We start from the raw sequence: 27,000 nt of genomic DNA, 5'->3' as shown, positions 1-27,000 counted from the left end.
TTTATGCTTGCCTAAAGAAATTAGCAAATTAAATACAGAGTTAGAAATAGGATCAAACAAAATTGAGTAGTAACCTTTATATTGTCGAACGTTTGGATTTTTTTTTTCTTTGAGAAATAATTCACTTATAATGGGATTTTGACCACTGTAGGAACACAGAATGTCAGTGAAGAATGTCTAATGGAAGGCATGGGGGCAATTCAGTGAATGTTAAATCGGTGCCAAATGGACTAATTGAGAGCTAAATTGTCCATATCAACTTTCTCTTCAACATGGCACCTTTGGTGGACGAGCACCTCTCCCCCATACCACCAGGAATTACAGAAATGCTTAGATACGCCAACAGATGTCACTGTACAAATGTATTCTAAGATGAGATGGTCCATTTGCTGAAGAGCTTGCATTCTAAATCAGGGTTTTTAAACTCTGGGTCATGGCTTGTAAGGGCAAGCTGCTAGCTGGCTGTAAGATGCTTTGTTTACCTGCACCTCTACAGGTACAGGTGATCAGAGCTCCCATTGGCTGTGGCTCGCTGTTCCTGGCCGTTGTGAAACCATTGAGTTTGAAAACCCATAGTCTAAATGAAAGTGGAAAATAGAGGGTGGGACAAATATTGCCATCCCTGGGAGCTGAGGCTGAGACAGAGATAGACTGACTACCTTAAGTTCTAATGGAAAGTCTGCAGCAGAGCTGGGACTGGAACACAGATCTTTTGTGGCCCAATCTAATGACTTAACCACAAGATGACCTTTTTTCTGTCCTATTGAAGGGGTTAAGTGGATGCTGCCTGTTGGTTGTTTCTTAAGATTAGAAATAAGTATGCCCTTCCCTGTGTTGTTATAACATGATCTCTTAGGTTATTAATACTTTAAAATTTGCCTATGCTTTTCAATAAAGGTTCAGTTGGTTTTCTTTTTATATTTCTCTCAACTTTCATGGTCAGTTTTGCCTTTTGTTTATAGTTGGTTTCTAGCCATTTAGGTTCTTGTTCATCGGGACAGTGGTGAAAAGCTGAGATATGTAACACTGCTGGGGGAATGTTTTGTCTGTTTATAAACTTTACTTCATTGGAATTTTAAAAATGTTTGGAATCGTTTCTGTTGAGTATAGGCTTTGTAATAACTTGCTTTTATAAAACTTATATTTGAGCAAAATTTGACCAGCTATCATAACTTTTTGAATGTTAACGTTCTGTAAATGCTCAGGGTTGGTCAAATTGATCCTTTAGTGGGAAAACAGATGGAGAAATATATGGTGTGTGTGGGGCGGGAGATTTTGGCCTCTGAAGTGAGTTATTGAGGGGGATATGGAGCTGTGGATTTTGGCATCCCCCTGCCAATCCCACACATCTAGAGAACTTTGGTGCATGAAGAGAAAGGAACTGGCCAGCTTTTCTCTTTTCTCTCCTGTTGCTGGAGCTTAGTTGCCATTGACTAGGTCTCCTTGCAGCTGAGAAGGGCCACTCAATGGGAGGTAATGACAGCACACTCTGTATTATCCGCTGCCCAGATTTTCACAAGGAAATCTAGACCCAGAAGAAGGGATGGTGTTATGGAGAGCAGCCCCTGACTGCTCTCTTTTCCTTACCCTTCTACAAAGCCCTGTCAGCACAGTTCCCACTGAGAGCTTCCATCATGGCTGGAAGAGGGGATAACATAGACAAAGCTGTATAGGCACGCAGCTGTTTTTTGAGCTCCACTCAGAGGTTCAAAGCTCCAGCACAGCTGACTGGTAGGGGGAGGGGACATCTCTTAAGCAGCAACTAAACGGAGCAAGCTGTGTGCTTGAACTGAAGAGTTCCTAGAGCAGCTAAAAAGGAAGATACGGACAGAATAAGTGGCTGCGAGGAGGAGGGAGGGAAGGAGTGAATAATTAGCTGAGAGCGAGTCAGAGGGGAAGGAAGTCAAGAGTCCCATCTGTAGGAGAGGAGAGAGACAGAAACCCGGCACTCTCCTCAAGCCTCAAGGGGAGATAAGGGTCTGACTGCATTGGGAAGGTGGGGGAAAGGTGTGGTTGGATGCTGGCATTGGAGTGAGGTGGAGGCAGAGGGCAGTTTTTGTGCTGTGTCCAGTGGTGAGGTGGAGGAGCGGTGAATAATTTGTGCTGTGTCCTGTCCTGACTCCTGGCTAGACTGCTGGTACCTGCTAGTTTGAGAAGCAGGATTTTAGACTTTGAACTTTGTCTTTTGGACTTTGTGAGAATTGTTCTGCAAAGCTACTTCACATGGTACTTAGATTCTCTCATTTTTGTTTACAACAGGTCATCCCTTCCTTCCAATTTGGAGATCAGACAACTGGAAGATGGGACTGAAGGAGTATTTGCAGTGACTCAGCTGGTCAAACGTACCCAGTTTGGCCCCTTTGAATGCAAAAGAGTTGCCAAACTGGAAAAGGAGTCAGCATTTCCACTGAAGGTACAGTATGGCGTCACAAGATGTTACTGACATAAGATTAGTTTTAAATATGATATATAGAAACTGATCAATAGAGATGGGTTAAGGCCACAAAACTTAGATTCAGGTCATGAAAGGTGAGTGCTCCAGGTATTTAATGAAGGGTTTTGCTTTGATCCCATTTCTCTTATAGGGAGTGTCAAATGTTAGCTTACTTTTGCCTTGACAGGTACGTAAGATGTCATGGTGCTTTTTAACCAACATCCAGAAGAAAAGATGGTTTGTAGGGTTTTTTCTTCTCATTTTTGTTTCATTTACTTCTCTTGCAATATCGGAAATAAAGATCTAGAAACCAAAATCAAGGCTAAGAAGAGTTGAGGATTTTTTTCCTTACCCATTATAGGTAAATAAGTTAAATTTTGAGGGAGGAACTGTGATCTAGAGACGAAAGCAGCATACTTTGAGTCCGAATTCCTGAGATCTCCTCCTACTTTTCCACTAACTTTGTGTGATTTTGCTAGTGTTTGTGCCTCAATTTGCACATCTGAAAGCATGTGATACCTAGCTCACAGGAATGTTCAGGCTTTCTTTGTTTCTAAAGCATTTTGAGACCCATGGGTGAAAGACACCATCCAGATACAAAATAAATAGTCTTATTTATTATTCAGAACAATAATGTATTATTCCTCGTGTTTGAATTACATAATTCATTTTGTTTGCATGGGTGGCTCACAGGTTTTCCAGAAGGATGGGCCCCTGGTTTATTTTGATACCTCTAACGAAGATGACTGCAATTGGATGATGATGGTGAGAGCAGCCACTGAATATGAACACCAGAACCTGACTGCCTTCCAGCATGACAATGATATTTACTTCACCACTTCTCGGGACATCCCCCCTGGAACTGAGCTGCGAGTGTGGTATGCAGCTTTTTACGCCAAAAAAATGGAAAAGCCAGTGCTGAAGCAGGTCACTAGTATTGCCAATGGTACGTTTGGGAGCCTTTTTCTTCTTCCCTAAGGGCCCACAATCCAACTAGGTGCTCATCATCCTCCTGAGTTCAGCAGCTGTTTTAAAAAAAATTGAACTCTCAGATGCATTTCTATCTTAGAGGAAAGAAGCCAAGGTTTTGCACCAAGTGTTAACTACATCTTTTAAAAGAGATACATGTCCTAATTGGTTTTTCTGTAGCTTGAGATCCAGGATTGGGGAAGTAGTCATTAGTTGCAGAATCACTCATTTCTTCAACACTTTTTTCTTTATGGAAGAGCTTTCATATTTCTTCCTAAAGCAATTCAAATGTTAGTATAGTCCAAACACATAAACAGATCACCTGAGAAGCAGCCGTCTTTTCTTTTAATTGCAATGAAGCTGTCTGTATTTACCATAGTGTGTTGTACATTTGGGAGCAATTACATGTGCTGTCAGCAGTCTTATGTAGAGCCCTGTGAAACGAGATGAGTGCAAACTGAGCTTTTGTTTTTAATGTTTACTAGAGCTTCTGCAAAGGAAAGCAGAGTGCTTTACTCTGACATTAAAGCTTCTATTCTTTGTGCTACAGGAATACAGATAATAGTTTCCCTTTCAGTTCTCTTCTACCTTTACATTTCTGTAGCCAAAACAACAACAACCCATTAGCATTGCCAGAGTGGTGGTGATGCTGTTTAGTTGAGAACACTTTACTGTACAGTGTCATTCTAGGATGATGACTGTAGTGCAGATGGCTTTGTGATGTACCAGTGCTGTCACTGTGGTTGGTAACTTTGTCTTTTTGATGGCGCAACGGGCAATATGAAGTGCTGTAAATCTGGTTTGTATTTAGATCATTCTGGCAAAGTAGTTTTCATGTTCGAGTGGTATAAACTGAAAACCTTCCTTTTCTCTGGATTTTTATTTAAAAAAAAAAATCAGAGTTAGTTAATCCTGCAAATGTATTGCAAGATGCAATCAAATATCCTCTGTCAAGGTTTTCTGTTTCGTTTGGATCAAGCTCCAAGTCTGTGCTAAATATTAGAATGGATATGTACGTTTGTAGGTTGGTCTCTTCAAAATTGCCTCAAAGCGTAAGTGGCTTAGTGATCTTGTTGTCTAATGAAAATATGGAGATTACATTCCTATGTAAGGTAGTAGTATATTCATACACAGTGAACTCCATATGTGTGCATACTTGAGATGTGAAGGTTTGTTTCCAGAAGATGTGAAAACCAGGACTTCGACAGGGTTCAAAAAAGAACTAGATACATTCATGGAGGTTAGGTCCATCAATGGCTGTTAGCCAGGATGGGTAGGAATGATGTCCCTTGCCTCTGTCAGAGGCTAGGAATGGATGACGGGAGAAGGATTGCTTGATGATTCCCTATTCTGTTCATGCCCTCTGGGGCACCTGGCATTGACCGCTGTCAGAAGAAAAGAAAAGAAACTGAGCTAGATGGACTTTTGATTTGATCCATTATGGCTGTTCTTATGTTCTTACTACACATGTTTACTACCAGTAAAGGTTAACTGGGGGGCTGGAGCAGCTCCCCACCTGCTGTGGGAAGGAGGCTGTGCTAGCCCTGTGGGGGCCCACTGTGGATAGGGACTGCTCTGGTGGGCCCAAATACCCTGCAGGTACGGGGTTGCTCTGACCAGGACACTGAAGCAGCCCTGGCCTGTTGCAGGGAGTGGGGCACTCCAGACCTCTCTCCCCCCCCCACCACCACCACCACCACTTGCCCCTTCTTTAATCATTGATTTTTGTTGTCTAATGAAAATATGGAGACTTACATTCCTGTGCAAGATAGTATATCCATACACAGTGAAATCCATACATATGCATATTAGGGATGTGAAGGTTTAACCAGTTTTTACATCCCTAGTGCGTACCAAGTGTTCATTTGTGCTATGTGATGCTGCTGTATACTGGATTCTAAACTGTAAGTTATTCTGCAGAAGTCAGGCATGCATATTGTTTTGCCTTGATTAGTTTTCTGAGTATGTCTAGACTACATTGGTTTTTTGGAAAAAACTGCCCTTTTTTTGAAAAAACTTCACCTGCATCCACATTGCAATCACATTCTTTCAAAATTAAATCAAAGGAAGGCAGGGTTTTTTTAGACATTGGTAAACCTTAAATTACGAGAAAGAATGCCTTTTTCGAAATAGCTCTTTCGAAAAAAGGCATGTGTGGATGCAGAACAGGGACATTTTTCCAAAGAAGAGGCAATCAAAAAAAGCACAGGTGCCCTGGTGGCCATTCTGTGAATAGCAATTAGGGCTTTCTTTCGAGAGAGCGTCCATGCAGTCTGGACGCTCTCTTTCGAAAAAGCAGATCGCTTTTTGATCTAGTTTTGAGGTGTGGATGCTCTCTTCTGAAAGAAGCTTGCAGTCTAGACATAAACTCACGAAGATAATTGTTGAAGACCTGTGGGTGCTGCAGGCTATGCCACCAGAGCAGCTGTCACATTGGTACCCAGGATACCAAACCATCATTTATTGGGAAAGTAACAAAAAGGACCTGTGTTTTCCTCCCACCACAGATGTATGCTTAGTAGTGATGAAATGTGACAAGGAAGGGAATAAAATCTCTTCAAAGCCTCCCAGTGCTGTCTTCTCTCTTAAAAATAAATAAATAAGGAAGTCCAGTGTGCCTGGTGCTGACTTCTCAGGTAAATAAAATATTTCATCCTGTGTCCCTATCTATGCTGCATGGAGCCATTAGTGACAGTTTAAGGGCAGATCTGGTAGAGCGAAAAAGCTGCTCAGTGCAGTCTTTTGCAGTGATAGAAACATCATGTTTACATGACATGCAGTAAATATTATGTATCGGTGCAGTGCATCTAATTTTTAATGGGGAGAAAATTTAAGTTTTTTTATTTTAATTTTATTACCTTCATGGCTTCTATATAGGGACATGGAATAAGTGAAGGGACATGGAAACTTTTTCAGGCAGATGTGTATTTTATTCTAAAGTAGAAGGATATCATTAAAAATCTTAAACTTGTAAGCAAGGAGGATAATACTGATGAAGAACAGATTGTTTGGAACCCAGGGATGTACAAAAGCGGTTAAAGTAACTATGTAAGCATTAAAAATCCTAGCAGTTACACATGTTCCAAGCTCTTATATCAGCCAGCTCCTGTACTCACTAGCTGCTGGTCCCACTCCCAGGGAGGCAGCTGTGCTGCAGGCTGTACAGTATAAGCCTTATACTGCAGAGCTTGCAGCGCAGAGCGGTAGCTGGCTCCTCAGGAGCAGAACCCGGGAGCCAGAGTGTAGCCATAGTGGAAACCAATAAGCTGATGCTTATCGGTTAACCATTTAAATGTTATACTCTTACATCCCTATTGGAACCCCTGAATTTGTTCTAGAGACTGGATCCCACTCCCCACATGTATGAAGCAGAAAAAAAATCTAATCTTTGTAACTGAGGGAAAGAAATTTTAAAAAATATTAATTTTTTAAAAAATTGCCACACTTCAAATCCAAATTAGGGTCTCTGAGCTTGGAATCCAGATCAAAAGAAGATAAATCTGGCACTGTTCTTTGAAAAGTGGCTATGTGCTAAATTTTGCCTATTAACATAAAAGATGTATTTTTCTTGGTCTTGGGGGCTTTTCCTGTGGAGTGTTCTGCACTTCTATTTGGCTAGCTTCAGTACAGTTATTGTGAGGAATGGGAAAGCTGGATGGGAAACTGAATTTCAGCTCTGTGAGAAACTTCAAATTTGCAGAAAAATTTTCATCCAGAATTGGGACAAAATCTTAAGACTCAAGAAATTTTAATGGAATTGAGATTTTGAAATGTTCTGTGTTTGGAAACGGGTTCCAAAATGAAATATGGTCCTTGATATCCTTGGCTGCCTGTGTGGCAGGCTGAGGAATTTCATTGGATTATGAAATATTCAACTTCAAGGATCTTCAACAATCTGCACAATGTTATAGATGTCTTGCCTGATGAATCCTTAGATGGCATGTTTGGAACTTAATCTCTTTTCACAGTCCACTGTTATTTATTAAACAGTTCTCCTGAATCTGTTCCCTTCTTTTTCCTCTAGAAATCCCAAATAGCATTATGTGTTGCATGGTTACTTAAAATAATGTCCTACTTTCCTTTCTTTGTATGTAAGAGCTGGGAAATCACTTAAGCAAAACGCTAATGTGCTCATCTGGCAAAATATCCAGCTTACTAACCTGTTCAATAAGTGATTTCCTTATCACCACCCTTATTTATGTTAGCCCAAATGTTAGTATTTCCATGGTGCTTTCCAGAGAGTACTTTGTTCAGTCTCAGAGGGGTAGCCGTGTTAGTCTGGATCTGCAAAAGTGACAAGGAGTCCTGTGGCACCTTATAGACTAACAGATGTATTGGAGCATAAGCTTTCATGGGCAAAGACCCACTTCGTCAGATGCATGTCAGGCGCATCTGACGAAGTAGGTCTTTGCCCACGAAAGCTTATGCTCCAATACATCTGTTAGTCTATAAGGTGCCACAGGACTCCTAGTCGCTTTTGTTCAGTCTGTATCCCCAATTAGTCCAGATCCAGGTAACTCTCATTCTCAAGTTACCCCGGCTTTGTCACTCCAGGTGTGCCTTTTGTGCTATTCCTTTCATCTCCACTTAATTTAGGAAGAAGGAAAGGAACATCCTATCTACAACTCAAATGAGGCATAGGTGGGCTCCCACCTCATAAATCTCTCCTTTTTCTTTTTTTCTTTTTTTCCCCCCACTTACGATTTTGGCTCCTAAAACATTGGCATGGGAAAGTCCTGTCTGCAGCCTTCCCAGGAATTAAATATTAGTCCTTGTATGTAATTTCTGGCATTTTGTACATATTAAAGTAACAGAGCAGGTGTAGTTTTTATCCCACCTGTTCCTTACAACACTAACATACCAGCGCCGGATGGCAGAAGCTACTTCCTTGGGTTTTTCATGAATGGTTGATTGTAATCTCTTCTCCTTGGTCTTCCTTTGAAACAGGATAGTAAATCCCAGCAGGCTTCTGAAAGGTTTGCTGCCTTTTTTTAAAAAACTTTTAACAGCCTCTTCTTACATCTCCTAGTGAGCGCTCCAGAAAGTAGTGAAGCAGAGTCCAGCCAGTGGACGTGTAAAGTGTGCTCAGTAGTTTTCCCGGAACCTCAGCTGCTGACAGGTAAGGGAAATATGGAATTTGTACGAAAAATATATCAAGAAGTATTCTGGAAGTTCTGTCCTTCCAAGCCAAAAGATTATGGGCAGGAAGGTGGCTTAATAATGTCATAAATTACACATTTGTAGATCTTTTTTCCAGGTCCTAAGGAAAAAGAATAAAACTACAGTAGCAACTGATATTGATTGTAGGAGTCCATCTGATTAAAATGTGTTGTTGGATCTAGAATAAAAGAAACACTTGTATAACATACAGTAGATGAATATTAAAACTATCAAAGGACAGGGAATTGTATCAAAGGACAGATAAGTGCAAAATTAGTGACAAGCTTATGCTTAGTGTTTTCATCAAGCAATCAGAGCTGAAAGACACTATAAGTAAAAGGTACTGGAAATTATCGTTTTCGTACTTTGTGTTTAAAGCTATCGAGTGTAATTTTTTAGAGCACCTAACGGGACTGCTGCTGCTAAGCCTTTTATCTTTCAGTGAGACTTAGAGCACCAAGTCATATTTGAATATGGGACACATTTAAATCATTGAGGCACATCAATGTGCCACAGATCTTTTCAATAAAATACGATGAACTCAGCAGGGCTGACAGCCACTGCAGGCCTCAGGGCAAGCTGTGGGGTTCCTGCCCAGGAAGGGGTAGGGCCTTGAGCAGAAGGGACAGAGCTGGGGCAGACAGCCCTAGGAGCCTCCTAGATGGCAATGGTTTCCCTCCCCACCTCCTTCTGCGTAGCTCTGAGGGTGAGGAGCGGTGCTCAGGCAGCAATTCAAAGGGGTCCAGGGCTTCAGCTGCCACTACTGCTGCAGCAGCCTGAGCCCTGGGCCCTTTGAATCATCAAGGCCTTGAGGCAGTTGACCCCTTTGCCCTGCCCTGCCCTGCCCTGCCCTGCCCTGCCCTGCCCTTCCCTCCCTCCCTCCCCCCATTGGCAGGACTGAATGTGGTCATCTTGGCTGACACATTGGGGACCTTCAGAGCATAACGTATGATGTGCAACAGCTTGAGCTTGGGATGTGTAGCAATTCATATCTTCTGTAGATTGGCTCAGAAGGTTACAGTAACAAATATAAAAACCTCTACAATTTGAATCCATCTCATTGATCAGTTTTGTTTATACTGTAATAACATACTTGTTAGGTGTTTTAACTGCTAGTGAAATACTTGATCTAGACAGGAAGTTTTGGTGCTGGAACCATCCACGTGTTTCATGACTGTTTTTCCCCCCCCCACACACACACCTACTTGCAGAACATCTGTTGAGTCACTTGGAACAAGCCAAAGGAGTCCCCCAGACAGGCCAAAATGATGCACCTCCAGAGAAATCTTCAGAGACTCCCACTGCCGATAAGCCTGTAACTGGTGAAAGTGCCAGTGCCAACGTGGACTCCAGGAGGACTCCCCGAAGAGGAAGAAAGCCCAAAGCAACAAAAGCAGAAACACCCCTTGTAATTGCTGAAGCTAAAGACCCAGCAGGTGAGATGACAGAGGTTTTAAAAAAGTAGTTGCCAAATATGCTTCCACCTTAATGATATATTCTCAACAAGCTTCTCCCCCTGCCCCAAGTTCAGAGTGGAAATGGGAAACCTAAAAGTTTTTTTAGTTTACATAGAAAATCCCCATGTGATTTCAGAAAATGATTATCAGTTGTTTCTAGGTGCTTCTGTAATAACCACTGCAGCAGCTGTGTGTAAACGGATGGGCAGGCTCTCACCACTGGGAAGCTGAAAGAAAACTCAAACTTTTAAGTTCAGGTCCAAGTCCCTTTCTTACGGGATGTTTTTTTTATTAAAGCAGAAGATGCAGAAAGACTCAAAGACTTTCTAACTGAGGCCTAGTTGCTTTAATTTTCAGTGAGACTTAGGGCAGGGTAGTTGGGAAGGACGAGGACACATTCGTCAGGAGCTTTCCTTTATATCGTTTTCAGTAGATAGTCACATAGTGCATGGTCAGCCAACCCTTCACTGACACATGCCTTGTCTAGAAGCTACAACTCCTAGTAACCACTATTCTTAAAAGAGTATACTTCAGTGACAGACATATTGGCTGTGCCTTACAGGCTGGAAATCTTATGCTACTCCTGTGTTATCAGTGAAGCTGTTGAATGTGCCACACAGGGCAGAACAGCTTTACCTTTAACACTGCTCTGGAGTAGTGGTTTGTGAACCTAAGTCTGCAAAATAAACTTGGCTCCTTGTCCTTTTCTGTACAACTATTCTGTGGGTGTAAAGTTTGTCTGAGGCCAGGAGCTTAGCAGGAAAGAAATAGATTGGACATTTATGTAGCTAACAAGAACACCTGTAGCTGAATAGGATGAAAACAAAATTTAGAAAGGAGATGACACCCTCGTGCTTCTGGGATTATAAACTATCCTCTAACTTGAGCTTATTGGCTGAAGCATTTCCGATGGTCAGATTTTTTTCTGTAATTTCCCACTTCATGGTAAATAGCTGAATACTGGACACTGCTGGAGCTAACTTGAGATTGTGGCAATTCTCCTGTATCTGTATCTTATGTAAAGAAGGGTGCTGTGGAAAATAGATGGATGTTTTCTATTCCTTGTGAGAATAAATTGTTCCAGAAGAGTCCTCCCCCATAATTGAAGGATTTCATTTGTCTTGGAGGTAGCTACTGAGTTGGGTTCCCATTATGGATTTGAATTTGAATCTTCCTAACTATCCTGTCTGGAGCTCAATCAGATGCCAAGAGTTAAAGCTCAATTTCAGTTTATAGCTAGATCGGGAGAGTGTCAAATTAAATATAAAAGCGACAAGGAGTATTGTCAGATGTATTGGAGCATAAGCTTTCGTGGGCAAAGAGCCACTTTGTCAGATGCTGCCTATAAGTCTATATGGTGCTACAGGACTCCTTGTCACTTTTGCAGATCCATGCTAACATGGCTACCCCTCTGAAAGTAAATATAATGGTTTGCATCTGTCTCAGAAATATTCTGAGTTTTATTGTTCTGTGTGTGTATTCATGTAAGTCAAGGATGGGCAATAAAAAAAAAGGCAATCCACAAGGTTAATTCCTGGTGGGCCTCCACTTCCATGTTTACCTGCGCCTCCGCAGGTATTGGCGGAACGCAGCTCTGGTTGGCTGTGAATTGCTGTTTGTAGCCAATGCAAGTGGCAGGAAACATTGCGGACTGAGACACTGCTGCCTGCTGTTTGCATTGGCTGTGAGTGGTGGTTCGCTGCCAGTGAGAGCTGTGATCCTCTGATACTTGCGGAGGTGCAGGTAACCAGGGAAGTGGGGGGCCCATGAGGGACTAACCCTGTGGACCAGATCTGGCCCGTGGGCCGGAATTTGCCCACCCCGATATAAGTACTGTATTTATATAATAATGTATTCACAGTGGATCGAGTAGCTGAAATTATAACAGAGATCCCACCTGATGAGGCAGCCCTTCCCTCTGCTGCAGAAGAGAGGATTATGGAACTGGTTTTAGGAAAGTTGCCAAGCACCACAAACAACATTAGTACGGTAACAAAGTAAGTCACCATGGGATGCATGCCTTCATAATGGGGTATAACCTTCTCTCCCCAGCACCATTGTTGTTTCCTCCTGTTAGCACGGAGAAAGGGCTCATTTGGTTCAAGTGCTGAAAGCCGTCTGCACTGCATCCGTAGCTCGAAATAAGCTATGCAAGTTGAGCTATGCAAATTGCGTAGTTTATTTTGAATCAGTTTCTAAATAGCATATCCCGAAATAGTGCCGCTGTGTAGACATAGCCTTAGACTTTTTCAGAATGTATTGACTGATCAGAACTTAGATGCATTAAGGATGTTAAGGACTAGTCGACTATCTGATAAGCATTTGTTGACTAGTCGATTTCCCCCTCCCCCTTGCTGCCTCTATCAGCTAGAGGCAGCAAAGGGGAGGAAGAGGTACTTCAAAGCGGTAGCACCACGCAGCTGAGCCAGGGATTAGCTGTGCAGCGCTGCTGCTTTGAAAGGCAGAGTTTCAAAGGGGCAGCCACTGAACAGCTGATCCATGGCCCCTTTAAAGGACCAAAACGTGGAGGCTGGGGTCAGCTAGGGACTTCCCAGCTAACCCCAGGTTCTGAGCGGCATTTCCGCAGAACCTGGGGTCAGGTGGGGACATCCCAGCTGATCCCAGGCTCCCTGTGGCTTCAGCAGAGCCCGGGGTCAGCTGGGGAGTCCCACACTGACCCTGGGCTCCATGGCTTTGAAGTGCACAAGAGTCCCTGCTGGGGACTCTTGTACATTTCGAAGCTGCACGGAGTAAGTGGGACTTCCCGCCGACCCTGGGCTGGACTCGACTAGTCAGTTAACTGCATTTTAATATCTCTAAGATGCATTGCCACATCCATTCAAAGCCTTGTTCCTTGTATGCGCGTATGCACACATGCTGCTGGTAGAATTGCTGGTCAAGGAGTCTCTCCCCCTTTGTATGCCACAAAGAGGGATTCATGCAGGCCCAATGTATTGTAAGCTGATGCTGGGTTGTAGCCATGGGTATTGAAGACCGGTGATGTGAATTTCACCATTAAAGTGCAGTGCGATAGGGTTATTTCTCTGTTTTGTTACAATGTCGTACAATGGGATATTTTAAACTCATAAGGGGCTGCAAGGTTAAATGTTATTTCCACTGTTGCTGAAAAAAGGCTAAAGATAAGGTTATTAAAATGTCTTCCAGGCATGTAATGTAGTCTCTTACTGATGTATGTAATTTGTGAATCATGTCTCTTGCATCACTGTGAATTACATTTTAGAGTTTAAGTCTGTGACATTTATAAAACCTCTGGGAGGTCCTTGTTCATTTAATTGCATATTTTAAACTTGTTCCAGTGAAGCTAGCTTCTTGAGACATATGGAGGTGATCGATTCATTGATGTTTTCAGATTCTAAAGTTCATAGTAAAAACAACGTGGAGTCCTGTGGCACCTTAAAGATTAACAGATTTATTTTGTGAGAAAAGGCCTGCTTCATCAGATGCATTTACAAAGAGGCACCACAGGACTCCTCGTCTTGTTTGCAGGTACAGATTAACACAGCTACTCCTGATAAAGTTCATGGTGCTATGAATAAATTGAGGTCCATCACAAGTAATTAGAAAGTACACATTCAAGAACATGTCCCGAAGGGACATTGCCTGATGGTTCCACACGTGATCATTTTGTGTGGTTCTTGCATGAAGACTATAAAGCTTGTAAATGCAATGTGAGATATCTTTGGAGGATTAGAAGAGTGATTCCTGTGATTAGTTTATTTCATAGACTAATAGAACTAGAAGGAACCTTGAGAGGTCATCAAGTCCAGTCCCCTGCACTTATGGCAGGACAAAGCACCATCTACACGATCCCTGACAGGTGCTTAACATGCTCTTAAAAATCTTTAGTGACGGAGATTCCACAACTTCCCTATGCAATTTATTCCAGTGCTTAACCACCCTGACGGGAAGTTTTTCCTAATGTCCAACCAAAACATCCCTTACTGCAATTTAAGCCGATTGCTGCTTGTCCTATACTCAGAGGTTAAAGAGAACAATTTTTCTCCTTCCTCCTTGTAACAACCTTTTAAGTGCTTGAAAGCTGTTATGTCTCACCGGTCTTCTTTTTTCCAAATTAAACAAACTTAATTTTTTAAAATCTTCCCTCAGAGGTCATGTTTTCTAGACCTTTAATCATTTTTGTTGCTCTTCTTTGGACTTTCTCTAGTTTGTCTACATCTTAGTTTGTCTACATCTTTCCTGAAATGTAGCATCCAGAACTGGACACAATACTCCAGTTAAGGTTTAATCAATGCAGCATAGAGCAGAAGAATTACTACTTATGTCTTGCTTATAATACTTCTGTTAATACATGCCAGAATAATATTTGCTTTTTTGTAACAATGTCACATTGTTGACTTATTTCATTTGAGGTCCATTATAAAGCCTTGATCCTTTTCTGCAGTACTCCTTCCTAAGCAGTCATTTCCCATTTTGTATGTGTGAAACTGATTGTTTCTTTCTAAGTGGAGTACTTTGCATTTTTTCTTATTCAATTTCATCCTATTTACCTCAGACTATTTTTCCAGTTTGTCCAGATCATTCTGAATTCTGATCTTGTCCTCCAAAGCACTTGCAACTCCTCCCAGCTTGGTATCATCCACAGACTTTATAAGTGTGCTGTTCATGCCATCATCTACATTTTTGACTGTGGTGGCCACTTGTGTTTCTGGCTGAGGGTTGCTGGAGCAAATTCCCTTCTGATAGCTCAGCTACTCTCCATGTATGGTCATGAGAAGTCATTGTTGTCAGAACATTGTTGATTTTCCAAAGGCTGAGGTAGCACTCTTAGCTATTGCCAGTAGACGGGACTGTTAACTTAAAGAAAAAGAAAACCAACTGTGGAATGTCATTTTGCTCACTGCCTTTCTCTAATCCAGTAGGTTTTCTCATCACCAAAACACCATGTCCCTCAAAAGAAGTTTAATTCTCTCCAGTAGACACGGAATACGCCGAAAGCTGATAAAGCAACTTGGGGAACACAAACGGGTCTATCAGTGCAACATTTGCAGTAAGATCTTCCAGAACAGCAGCAACCTCAGCAGGCACATCCGGTCTCATGGTGGGTTTGCTTTCAGCTCCCGTCCATGATGTAGTTATCTCCAGTCTATCTGGGTGTTCTATAGCGGAACTGAGAGATTCTAGAACCAGATGTTTTTCACTGTTTCCTTTATTGATTACTAGACGGCTCCTTAATGAAACAGGCAAAAGCATGGTAAGATCCAGTGGCTGGAAGTTGAAGCTAGATAAATTGAGACTGGAAATAAAAGTGCAGACTTTTAACAGTGAGATGATGCAGTGTGTTCTCAGTCACTCTGAGTCTTTAAATCAAGATTAATTGTCTCTATAAAATACATATTCTAGTTCAGCTAGGGGCTATTGGGTATGTAGAACTAATTCCAGGAAATACATTGGGTGAGTTCTATGTCCTGTTTTATGCAGGAGATCAGATGACAGTGGTCCCCTCTGATTTAAAAAATCAATGAATTAATGCTTTTAATTATTGAAGCTGCTCATGTTTCAGCAGATCGCTAGTCCAAATTTGGAACAAGCTAAACAATTTTTTAGTTATTACATGTGGAGTTCCCAGTTGGTTCCATCAGTCACTCACTCTGTTTTGTCTGGATGGATTCCTCAGGTGACAAACTGTTTAAATGTGAAGAATGTGCAAAGCTGTTCAGCCGGAAAGAGAGCTTGAAGCAACATGTTTCATATAAACACAGCAGAAATGAGGTAAGTAGAAACAACCAGATGGTTCTTCACGAGGAGATGAAAAGGTGCTGTGAGTTCTAGGCTGATGACTAGGGCATGTGAATGGATTCCTGGTATGAATTACCTATGGAAATGCACTCAGGCATTTGTTACCTCCAAGGCCTTGTCACTGAATCAGATTTACGTGGACACTCAGGGCAGGATTTAAAGGTGTGCTCTGACTGCTGCTCTGTGTTCTAAGTAGGATTGTTTCACTGTTGTCTTGTTTGCTTGTCCTCTCTAGTTATTTGCACCTCTTATCTTTTGTTGTATGTGCTCTCTAGAGCAGAGAGAGCTCGTGTGTGTGTGTGTGTGTGTGTGTGTGTGTGTGTACACGTACATACATGCATAAGTACAACACCATAATTTTTGCAGCATGTTCAGAATCACAGGTCTGAAATTTAAAATGTCTGAATTCAGCACTGAAATATACTCAAATGTTTTGACCAAAAAATCTGTAGAAAATGAAATGGCTGTAAGAAAATAAAAAAGCAGCCTAGAATTGTGCAAGTGCTCTCTTTCTGTTGTGTATGGTTTGTGATACTTTTCCCTCTTGTACTGTTTTTTTTAATTGTTTAATGTTTGCAATCCTCAGGTCGACAGCGACTACAGGTACAAATGCGCTACATGTGAAAAGGCCTTTCGGATAGAGAGTGCATTGGAATTCCACAACTGCAGAACAGGTGACCATTACTTACCAATGTTCTCCGATCTTGAACAAGCTTTGTTAATTTCCCAAATGTGATGGAGGTGTACAGACCCCTCACTAAGACTAAAAATAATGGTGCAGTACTGAGCCAAGAGGGTCCTGCCTCTCAGCACTTGTAGAACTTCCTTCATTTGGAGCACCTGTTTAAAAGGGGGAGAGTGAAGAAAAGACTGTCTACAGGAATGAAACCAATTGGTTGGTAGCTTCTGGGACAGAGGAATCCCCAGGGGAAGAGTCTTGGATTGTGGCTGAGATCTGACCTAACAGCTAGGGGTTCAAGCTCTTTTTCTCGCCTCTTCTTTCTGACAAGGGGGAATCACTGGACGCTGCTAAGGGAGCTGGGAAGCACCAATTGACTATCTGGGCAGCCTTCCTTGGGGAGGGAAGCAGAGTGACGTGGTCCTGCCCCAAACTGAGAAAAAACGGGGAGGTAGGAAATGGCCCAGGGGTAGCTGGTCTGGCGTATGAGTAAGAGGGGCCAGAGAAATTCCTCCCACTTTTCCTGGGACCAGGGACTGGGTCCCTGAACCTCTCCCTTTCCTTTCCCCTTTGTTGGGCTGGGAAAAACTGAGAAACACCAGAGGAAGACATCTGTAACTCAACTCATAGGCCCTCAGATTGCCTGACATGGCCTTCCTAGGATTTTGGGGACTATTGAGCCATGGCCAACGGGTCCCCCAGGTGAAGTCTGCTATATGATAATTGATTGCTATACCAACTATGAGGGAAGAATAGTCATGTCAGGCTTCACCTTCCTCAAGGTCCAGCAGCACTGTAAAAACAAACTTACTTCATCATAGAAAAAATTCCACCAATGTACTGAATTTTATTTCTTTCGAATCTAACATCCCCAGTTTTGCCCCTGATATCTCCTCCCAGAAATCCCATCACCATCCTCCAATTTGCTTTTTCTAAAACTAATCTTTGTATCTTTCCTCTCAGTCTATCTCTGCTTCCTGTCCTCTTCATTGCCATTGATAGCTCTGGACTTCTAGCCTGGTGTTTCCCAACCTTGCAATCATCTTCACCTGTTTTCTCATTCCTTCTCCCAATAAATCCAGTCATTGTAATGCTAGATCTAACAAGAGAGTGCATTTCTTATCCATTTCATTTTAAAATAATGGCTTGCTTTCCATTACCTGCAGATGACAAAACATTCCAGTGTGAGATGTGTTTCAGATTCTTTTCCACGAACAGTAACCTCTCAAAACACAAGAAGAAGCATGGGGATAAGAAATTTGCATGTGAAATCTGCAATAAGATGTTCTACCGGAAGGACGTCATGTTGGATCATCAAAGGAGACACATGGAAGGTAAGTACACTTGGCATGAACCTGATAGTCACTTTTGGAGTGTTAGCTGGCTGGTGAAATTAAGTAAATCATTTTGCATTGGTTTTCGGAGGATGCTGGGTATCATTTAAAAACTAGATAGTTTGATCTTGTGTAGCTTGACCCAGTCCAGAGATTAATACGGGATTATGGCCATCAATTTAACAGTTGTGAGTGTGGCACAGTGAGGTTGCCTTACAACATTTTAGAGCACTTAAGAAACCAGACCAGAAGAGCTGAGAACTAATGAATCTCATTGAAGTTGGTGGGAGTTCCAGGTGCCCAGCACCTTTTGATAACTGTACCATCGCCTCTGAAGGAAATGACAGCCCCAAAGAGGAGGTTTAAAATGAGAACATACCATGAAATCTGGGTATTTTTTAACTGCCACTAGTAGTTTTTGGGGACAAGATCAAGGTAATTTAGAAGCAGGGCAAAATTAAACATTCTGAGCCCTAGGCAACAAGAGAGACCCCTGCCCACCATGTCACAGCCCCATTCCCCACTTTGAGTGGCTGTGGGACAGTGGGTCTTCCCTATTCTGTCATTGAGACTGGGCTTCTCTTCCTGGGATAGCAGCAGGGGCAGCAATAGTGGTCTTTGTAAAACATTAAGTGCCAAAGGTGGAGTGGCAATGCATTTTAGTGCATCTGATTGACTGGCTAAAAGAGTTCTAGGTTAACCCGTCATTATCATGGATAAAGCAAATAGCACCTGGTAGACTTTGCTGAAACAAATAATCAAAGTGACTTACTTACATGTCTCTTGCATGGTAATATTGGTACAGTAACAAGAAAACAAAATATATCTTCAGAAGGCCTCTCTTGTATTTCTAAGATCCCTTTCACCGCTGTAACTAAACATTCATTCAGAGACAACATTACACCTAGAGCCACACTCCCCTATATCACCGTGCTTTACAGGAACAGTGTGTATTCAACTATGAAGGCATGCGGGTTGGAGTGTAAAACATGGCTTATTTTATTTTATTTTTTTTGGTGGGGACTGTGACATTAAGGGGTGAGACGTGTGAAAAGAGAAGACTTTGAGCACAACACAGAGAACATGGTCCGCTACAAGAAGGAACCCTCAGGATGCCCTGTCTGTGGGAAGGTAGGCTTTTTTGCCAGTTTGTGTCTGGTAGAGCTTTATATTCAATCTTTATATTCAAGCTCCAGCAATCCTCCAGTGCTCACTACAGGCTCACCAAGAAATGCTCTCTAGCCAACCTTCCGAGGAAAGGATTAACTGAAAGCAGCATTAAACAAAACCCTAGTCCATATTTTTTTGAGGACTAGTTAGACATTGTTACGCTCCAGATTTGTCTGTTAATACAGTCGCTTAAGTTGGCTAAGGTTGTAGTGAAGGGTTTCTGTTGGAGTGAGAGAAGCTGGATGTGTACTTTTGTGAGCAATTGTTTTTAGAACTGAAAATGTGTGGTGTAGTGATGGAGGTCAAGAGCTGGGCAATGTGATATTAGGGTGGTAAAATATGCACTGCAAGATTAGTGTGAATGTTGGCTTAGCTATTGTTTCTAAGATGTGATTGGCAGTAGGATGTGAGCGAGTAGTCAAGTAAACGATAAGCCTAGGCTTCTTGGTTAATCTTCTCGCCTAGTTGCATGCTGTATCAGAGGCAGCGAGGGTGGGGGAAGCAGGAGCAGGTGCTGCTCCCCAGCACTGGCTCCGCAGTGCTGCTTGCCCCTCTCCCCCCTCGCCCCCCTGTGCAGCTGCCTCTGTCAGAGGCAGCAGTGGTGGGGGCCAGGAGAGGCTGCTGCGAAGTAGCGTCTGCCCACGGCATGCCCTGGCTTGCTGCTGGCAGAGGCTGCTTTGTGACAGTAGACCCTCTCCATGCAGGGCTCGGGGAGGGAGAGGTCTGAGCTCCACGTGGACAGAGACTGAAACTGCCTGTGGACAGAGGCTGCTTCGCAGTAGCCTCCCCGACCTTCACGAGGCGGCAGGCAGCCAGTCTGTGAGGGGAGCTGGCTTTTAAACTGACTCACCTTGCAGACCAACTCCCGCCTGGCACCCTGCCCTGCTGTCTGTAACACAGAGGCAGCAGCATGTGGTGGCAGGGGGCTTCCCGGGAGTGAGGCCAGAGTGCACTGGCTGCTGGCTCCATCCCTGGGGACTATAGAATAGTCGAGTAACCACTAAGAATTCATGCAATTAGTCTCCTATTCTGTTACCTGCCATCTAACATCCCTTATTTTACTTGGGTATAGCAAAGTGTCAGATATCGGGTAATTGAGTAGTCGTGTAACTGCATGAAATCTTTGAGGTTACATGACTATTCGATAGTTCCTGGAGGCGGGACCAGCAGCCAATGCACTCCCAGCCCCACTCACAAGGTGGCAGGGGGATCCAGTTTAAAAACTATCTCCCCTCACAGACTGGCTACCTGCTGCCCTAAGCTGCTGCTTCTGATACAGAGGTAGCAGCGTGGGGTGGCAGCAACCCCTGTCCATGGGGGGTCCAAGCTCCAGGAGACGAAGAGCAGCCTCCGTCCATGTGGAGCTCAAACACTCCCTCATCCCCCTGTGCCCCCCTCCGGTGGACAGGGGCTGCTACCAAGAAGCAGCCTCTGCCCACACACACACACCCCACCTGTGATAGAGAGGCAGCATGTGGGGGGGGGAATGCAAGTAGTAAACAAGATTGACCGATAAGCCTAGGCTTACTAGTTGATCATCTAGTTGACTACTCATTGATATCCCTAGTGATTACTGATGCATACATCACTTCATTAACAGCTGTTGTTGCTGGAATGGATGATGGGGGCTTTTTCTTGCCTGAAACAGACAATAGGTTACCTTGCTCAGGAACAAGTAGAAGAGTGTTAAATGTCTCCTGTACCTAATTGCAAATTAAGTTATGAACATGAGCAGCTCAGATGCCTCCTCAAGTATGACATGAAAAACATTCTTCAGAATTCTTCTATTCTAGGTATTTTCATGCAGGAGTAATATGAACAAACACCTCCTCACACACGGAGACAAGAAATATACCTGTGAAATCTGTGGACGTAAATTTTTCAGAGTGGATGTGCTTAGAGATCATATTCATGTCCATTTTAAGGTATTGTGTTAATATTCTGAGCCCTGGCATTCTCTTGTATTTTTATTGGAAACCTGTTAGAAATTATTAAGATGGTATGATTATGCTGGCCACAGGAGGGATTACATGCATTGCTTTGCCCTGTATGTACATATCGTTAGGCCAGGGTGGGCAACCTTTTTTGGGTCGGGGGCCACTGACCCATAGAAAAATCAGTCAGGGGCTGCACACAAGTGAGAAGCAAAGTGAGAAGCCCCTGACTGAGAAGGAGAAAGCTGCTCCCCACGTTCCCCTTGCACATCAGAGCCTAGGGGGGCCTAGGCTAGTAGGTATTGTGTGCTTCAGCCCTGCAGGTGGGTGTCTGGAGCACTAGCATGGGCTCCCCAGTACTGAGCCTTAGGGGCCAAAGGCAGCCCTCCACGCCTAAGGTTCCCCACCCCTGCTTTAGGCATTTGTTATATCCGTTCCTTGGTTCAAGCCAGAATTTGGCCTTTGGAATCTCAGAAACAAGTGTGGTGGTTTTTTTTGGTTTTTGTTTTTAATGTAAAACCTTTTCAGCTTATCTTCAACCCTGTGGATGGCAAGAGAAGTCTATGAAGTAGAAGAATTTAGGAAGCCATCACTTTAAACATTAATGGAGAGGTTACATAGAAGTGGTGTTGTCTAATGATAACAGGAAGTCAGGGGGGCAGATTAGTTTGGGTCCCAGACTGGCTCCGAAACATAATCATAGTGTGTCAGTTCACTCCCCTAAAGCAATGAGAGCATGTGCCTCCTTTCTGGGGTGTTGAGTTCATTAAGTGAATTTTGGTATGATTCCTTCCTCAGTGAAAGATGCTGTGAGTGTTGGATAGAAGTATTATTATTAAGGCAGTTGTCACACTGATCCACAGAACATCTGCTGATGGTCTGCAGGCATGGTGCTGCTGCTCCTCCTTTTGGTTGCTTGCTGCTAAGCAGCATTAAAAGGCAACTAAAATATACTGAGTATTTTCTTGATGTTTCTTTTCCATATAAGCAATTGCTATAGTTGCTACAGGGCTGTTAAGCAATTATGAAAGGAAGGGGAGGCATGCCTGAAATAGTCTCTCTGAGTCCCTGGAGCTTTATAGGATCCGCTTGGGGGATATGACTTGCCTGTGGCTGTTGAACTGTCTGGAATGCAGTTAAGACTCGAGTGGTTAAATGGAATGGTGCAACTTCTTTAACACAGAATGTATTTAACACTGCGGCAATTTAGTCCCTATTTTCACTAATATTCAAATAATAAGCGTATCTTTGGCAGGGACTTTATTATATCGGAGAATATTTTGACTCACATTATTATTGCTGGTTTTGTATATTAATCAATGTGGGAAGGGTTGAGGCTGTAACTTTTTAATATTAGATCTAAATAAGATGAAATCTCCTTCTCCACTCTGTGTAGGACATTGCACTAATGGATGATCACCAGAGGGAAGAGTTCATTGGTAAAATCGGAATCTCATCTGAGGAGAATGATGACAACTCTGATGAAAGTGCAGATTCTGAGCCTCACAAGTATAGCTGCAAAAGGTGCCAGGTAGCTTTAAATCCTCCTTTCCAACTAAATGTGTGTGTGTAGTTTTTTCTGTCAAAGAAAAAGTTGATATAATCCAAATGTCAAAGAACATTGAAAATAAGCTGAGAGAGCACCAATCTGATTGTCTAGCAGCAGCACAATTTTGGGTGATTCAAGACTACAACCTAACCCTGGTCCTGCACTCCCACATTAACAAGAGTTAGTAGCAATGAGAAGATGCCACACTCTTCCCTGGCATCGAATGCTAATGGAATGGCATTCCTGATCTCTGGAGTATACTTGGCTCAGCCATCCACTGTGGGAGGAAGAGATGGTCATCATAGGACAGGGCTTTTGGAAGTCGAAAGCAGTGTGTGCATGGCATGGCCAAAGTGGAAAGGTCATCCTGAAGACTCTGGTATTCTGGGAAAAGTAGCTAGAGACTGTACTGCCTGAACACTGAAAGAGGTGATTGTTTGAGACAGCTGAACTGACTGAATTATTGCTTACCTCAAAAAGACACACCCAGGCTCACCACAGAGAAGGGCTGCTCTGGGCCACCAGAGCAGCCCCTACCCATGGTGGGTAGGGAGGTGCTCCAGCCAAACTGGTTAATCTTTCACATCCCTACTCTAAATGCTATGGTCCTACAAATAGCCATCATAAAGAAGTGTGACCTCAGCAGTGACATTCCTCACTTTCAGCTTAGAACCATGGAAAGAGCTGGGAAGAGAACCACCTGGGAAAGGTGCTTTGTGATAACTCTTCAGGCTGCCCATTTTGCTGGGCCAATTGTGACAACCTGATAGTGTAGGCTTCAAAATACGAGTATTCCTCCAATTCAGGTTAGAGAGCTGTTTCTGTCTCTGCTCTAGTGCCAAACAGCCCTGCAGGCTTAGGCAAATGGAACCATCCATTACCAGGGCTGACAGCTCTCAGCAAAATAAGACCTTTGTACAAGGAGACAACTTCTCTCTTTCCTTTCTGCTTCCCGTGTGAAATGAGGAAGATACCAAGAGTCCAAAAGATGTAGGTCCCTGCAGGTCTGGTGCACTGATGGATAAGGGAGGTTGGCTGTAGCTCCCTTCAGGGCCAGAAACAATCAGAGGATTTCTAGCTGAGTGATGTGAAACATTTCATCTCCAGGGGTTGAGTGAATGGCCTCTTCAGCATTCCCAGCCCCTACCTGCAAGGGAGCACTAGCCTGAACTAGTAACCCAAATTACGTTCCCATATGGAAAGACTAGTTGTGGGTGTCCTTTATAGGTTTACTTTACAGGGAACATTTGTTCTGATGGTCTGAGGGGGTGCTTAATACTTTCAGTGATAAAACATGATCCAGGAAGGAATATAGATTTCCCTGTATGCTTTGTCAGATAGTATTTTTGATTATTGGCTGTTTGTGTTATAGATACCAGTACTACATTAACTGGTTACTGTTTCCTGAGAGACTTTTTTCCCATGCATTCACAATTGGTTCATTCCACAGCTAACCTTTGGCAGAGGGAAGGAGTATCTAAAACACATCATGGAAGTTCACAAGGAGAAAGGCTATGGTTGTAGCATCTGTAATCGACGATTCGCCTTGAAGGCAACTTACCACGCTCACATGGTCATTCACCGGGAGAACCTGCCTGATCCCAACGTGCAGAAGTAAGATGACATGTCTGACTAATACTGTGTGAACAACTACTTTTTTTAAGATCTTGGTGGTTGTGGCAAATAGGGGTGCTTGATTAGTGAGAGAAAGACACGTACACATTGAAATTCTTGGCTTTTCTCTTTAATGTCAAGGTACCAGGAGAAATCTCTTCAGTTCCTTTGATGATATGAGTAGCTGATGTTTTCTGACATTATTTCAGGTTTATACAGTCAAGGTTCTTATGTCCCATTGGGAACTCTTGCCTCATTATGGGCTACAAGATCAGGTTCTCATTTACTAAAGAGCTAAAATATGCCACTGACTAGCAACATGTCATGTCATATGTAGCAGGGACACAAATAGGCAGATAATAGTTCTGGAGTTTTAAAGTAAATATTTGTAATCAAATAAAAAAAACCACACCATAATTTGAGAGTGCAATACTGCCTGGCCATACTTACTTTCTGATGCACTTGTATGTATTTTAAGGCTTACTTTATTTAAGCCTATTTTACCACACACTTACTTATATTTCAAAAAAAACCTTCCAGTAATAATCTTTTCAAACAAATTTCAGTTGCTGATTGAGATTACTGAAAACATAGTCCCATCACAAAGAGAATGGCAGCATCTGCTTTCTTTGCTGTTTCAGATACATCCACCCATGTGAAATTTGTGGTAGGATTTTTAACAGCATCGGGAATCTGGAACGACATAAACTTATACACACAGGTAACAAAATGTTGTTGTTTCTTTATTATTAATATGAAAGATTTCCTTTTCGGGATGCCTTCTGAAGCCATACTTTTACTTGTCAAGAAGAAACTGGTTATGGTAGTGTACAGTAAGAGCCCATACACTTATTACTATTTAGATGGGTGTATGGTAGGACAATTTGGTAAAGTGTGTATGTATTCTAAATTCGTGAGGGCGAATGATAGCAGAGCATGATTTAGGACAGTTCCTGATTTATATAATTTAGCTTTCCTCCAGTAAAAATGTTGTGTGTCTACTTATCCATGCTGAAATTCTCATCCAGGCATTTATTTCTTCTCACTTTGAGAACTGCAGTTCCTTACATCTCTTTGGCATCCCAGAGTGGCAGTTCCTTACTCCAGCATGTGTAGAAGGCTGCTCCCATCTCCTCTGAGGTGGAGAGGACACAGCTACATCCCTCCATCCTTGAATGAGTTTTCTGGCTCCCCACTGAGCATTTCAGAATGCTGCTGTTCAACACAGGGCTTCTTGGTATTTAACAGTCTTCAGTCTTTTGTTCCTTGTCTCCCCACCTCCTTACTTAGCACTGTTCACTCTTCTGCCCCATTACACGATCTCAGCACTGTTGACACAGAAGCATAAGTCTCTATGGTACATCATCCGACTCTTCTCTGCAGCTTTCTTCTCTCTCTCCCCCTCTCCCTCTCCCTCCCTCCTTGAGTCTTGTTTCAAAACTCAGATGAAAATCTCTCTTCTCTTCCTTGCCTATTTCTCAGAATTCAGTTTGGGATACAGTTTGTATGAGGGGAGCTATTCAGGAGACAGTTGAATTATTGCTCAGTGAATCTATTCCCAAAAGTTTGTCAGCTTTTAGCAACACACTCATTTCCCTTTAGGGATTTGGTTTATATTGCAATAACTTTTTTTTTTTTTTGAAGGTGTAAAAAGTCATGCGTGTGAGCAGTGTGGAAAGTCATTTGCTAGAAAGGACATGTTAAAAGAGCACATGAGAGTCCATGACAACATCCGAGAATACCTGTGTGCGGAATGTGGGAAAGGTACAGATATTGCCTTTGAATTAGACATTTTGGTTAAGTTGCATTTCCCATATTAAAACTAATAGTTTCATTAAATATCAGAGAAGTTCTCAAAGTAATAGGAGTCTTGTATTTTGAATAGGAAACCATGCTGATCAGGATGTTAGGGGCCCGCCTTAATTTTACATCCCTCAGTTTCCTGGCCTGCAGCAAACAAACCTGACTCCTGTCTTGCTGCTTGTTTCAGGAATGCTTACCTGTCTGACTTCCATAGTATTTGCATCCCATAAAAGAGAGAGAACACAGTTTGACTCTGCTTTCTGGGTGGAGCATTCATGAGACAGCAAAAAATGTTTATTCTAACTGCTACTTGAGCAAACTTGAATTGGAAATGCTGCATGACATTAATATGGTGCCTTAGAATGCTTGTCAGATTCACTTCTTTGTGCTTTTCTCTTACTTTCCTTAATTATTGTTTAAATGTTTTTCATTGATTGTTTGGATTAAAAAAAAAAAATCCACTATTTAAAGAATGTTTCTAGCTCAGCTATGGGCATTTGTAAACATCTGCTATGGATGAAGTTAGGATCATCTGCTTGAAACATGCTCATCACTCTGGGGTGGGAGGTGATGTGGATAAGTTTTCCTACCATGTTTTCAGCTACATCTTCATGGCTTGCAGGAATGAAGACAAAACATGCTCTGCGTCACCACATGAAACTTCACAAAGGGATTAAGGAATATGAATGCAAGGAATGCCATCGGAAATTCGCGCAGAAAGTCAACATGCTGAAGCATTACAAAAGGCACACAGGTGAAGCAACCAAGAGGGTTGGTCTTCCTGCAGAAGTCCCACTTAATCAGTTAAATGGTTGTTTTGGAAGCAGGGCCTGTTGCCTTATGCCCACTGACAGTGCAGGGGTGGGGTGGGGTGGGGTGATGGCTATTTTTTAGAGACATGATTGTCTCTGAAGATATTTCATTGGTGTGTTGCTAAAGATCATAAAGTACATTTTAAACTGAGGCCCTGTCAACTAATATATAGTAAATTCAGAATCTGACAATATATACCTAGGGTCGGCCAATGCTTGTTAAATGGCTTCATTATCACTTGAAGTGCTCTTTCACAGGCTCAGGGTTCTGCTAATATGCCTGGCAAGCTAGAATGTGAAGACTTGG

The 27,000-nt window shown here is 42.6% G+C and overlaps 1 protein-coding gene across 5 annotated transcripts in view; it reads left to right on the top strand.

Moving 5' to 3' along the window:
- PRDM15 (PR/SET domain 15) overlaps window positions 1-27,000 on the top strand; it is a 47,731-nt gene that overhangs the window by 15,407 nt on the left and 5,324 nt on the right. For 4 of the 5 annotated variants that reach the window (XM_075912168.2, XM_006130526.5, XM_006130525.5 and 1 more), the window contains exons 4-19: window positions 2,260-2,413; window positions 3,128-3,380; window positions 8,433-8,522; window positions 9,775-9,999; window positions 11,882-12,017; window positions 14,919-15,100; window positions 15,677-15,771; window positions 16,385-16,472; window positions 17,644-17,811; window positions 18,848-18,942; window positions 20,775-20,906; window positions 22,312-22,446; window positions 23,915-24,078; window positions 24,720-24,799; window positions 25,723-25,842; window positions 26,504-26,635. In XM_075912168.2, the coding sequence (XP_075768283.1) occupies window positions 2,260-2,413; window positions 3,128-3,380; window positions 8,433-8,522; window positions 9,775-9,999; window positions 11,882-12,017; window positions 14,919-15,100; window positions 15,677-15,771; window positions 16,385-16,472; window positions 17,644-17,811; window positions 18,848-18,942; window positions 20,775-20,906; window positions 22,312-22,446; window positions 23,915-24,078; window positions 24,720-24,799; window positions 25,723-25,842; window positions 26,504-26,635 (2,249 nt within the window). The remainder of the gene's footprint in view (window positions 1-2,259; window positions 2,414-3,127; window positions 3,381-8,432; window positions 8,523-9,774; window positions 10,000-11,881; window positions 12,018-14,918; window positions 15,101-15,676; window positions 15,772-16,384; window positions 16,473-17,643; window positions 17,812-18,847; window positions 18,943-20,774; window positions 20,907-22,311; window positions 22,447-23,914; window positions 24,079-24,719; window positions 24,800-25,722; window positions 25,843-26,503; window positions 26,636-27,000) is intronic. The other variant, XM_075912181.2, reaches the window with a different exon arrangement.

The sequence above is a fragment of the Pelodiscus sinensis genome, chromosome 1 (assembly GCF_052426305.1).
Source record: "Pelodiscus sinensis isolate ZL-2025 chromosome 1, ASM5242630v1, whole genome shotgun sequence".
NCBI lineage: Eukaryota > Metazoa > Chordata > Testudines > Trionychidae > Pelodiscus > Pelodiscus sinensis.
Note: the sequence above shows the minus strand (reverse complement) of the source record. Positions and strands in the feature narration are given on the sequence as shown.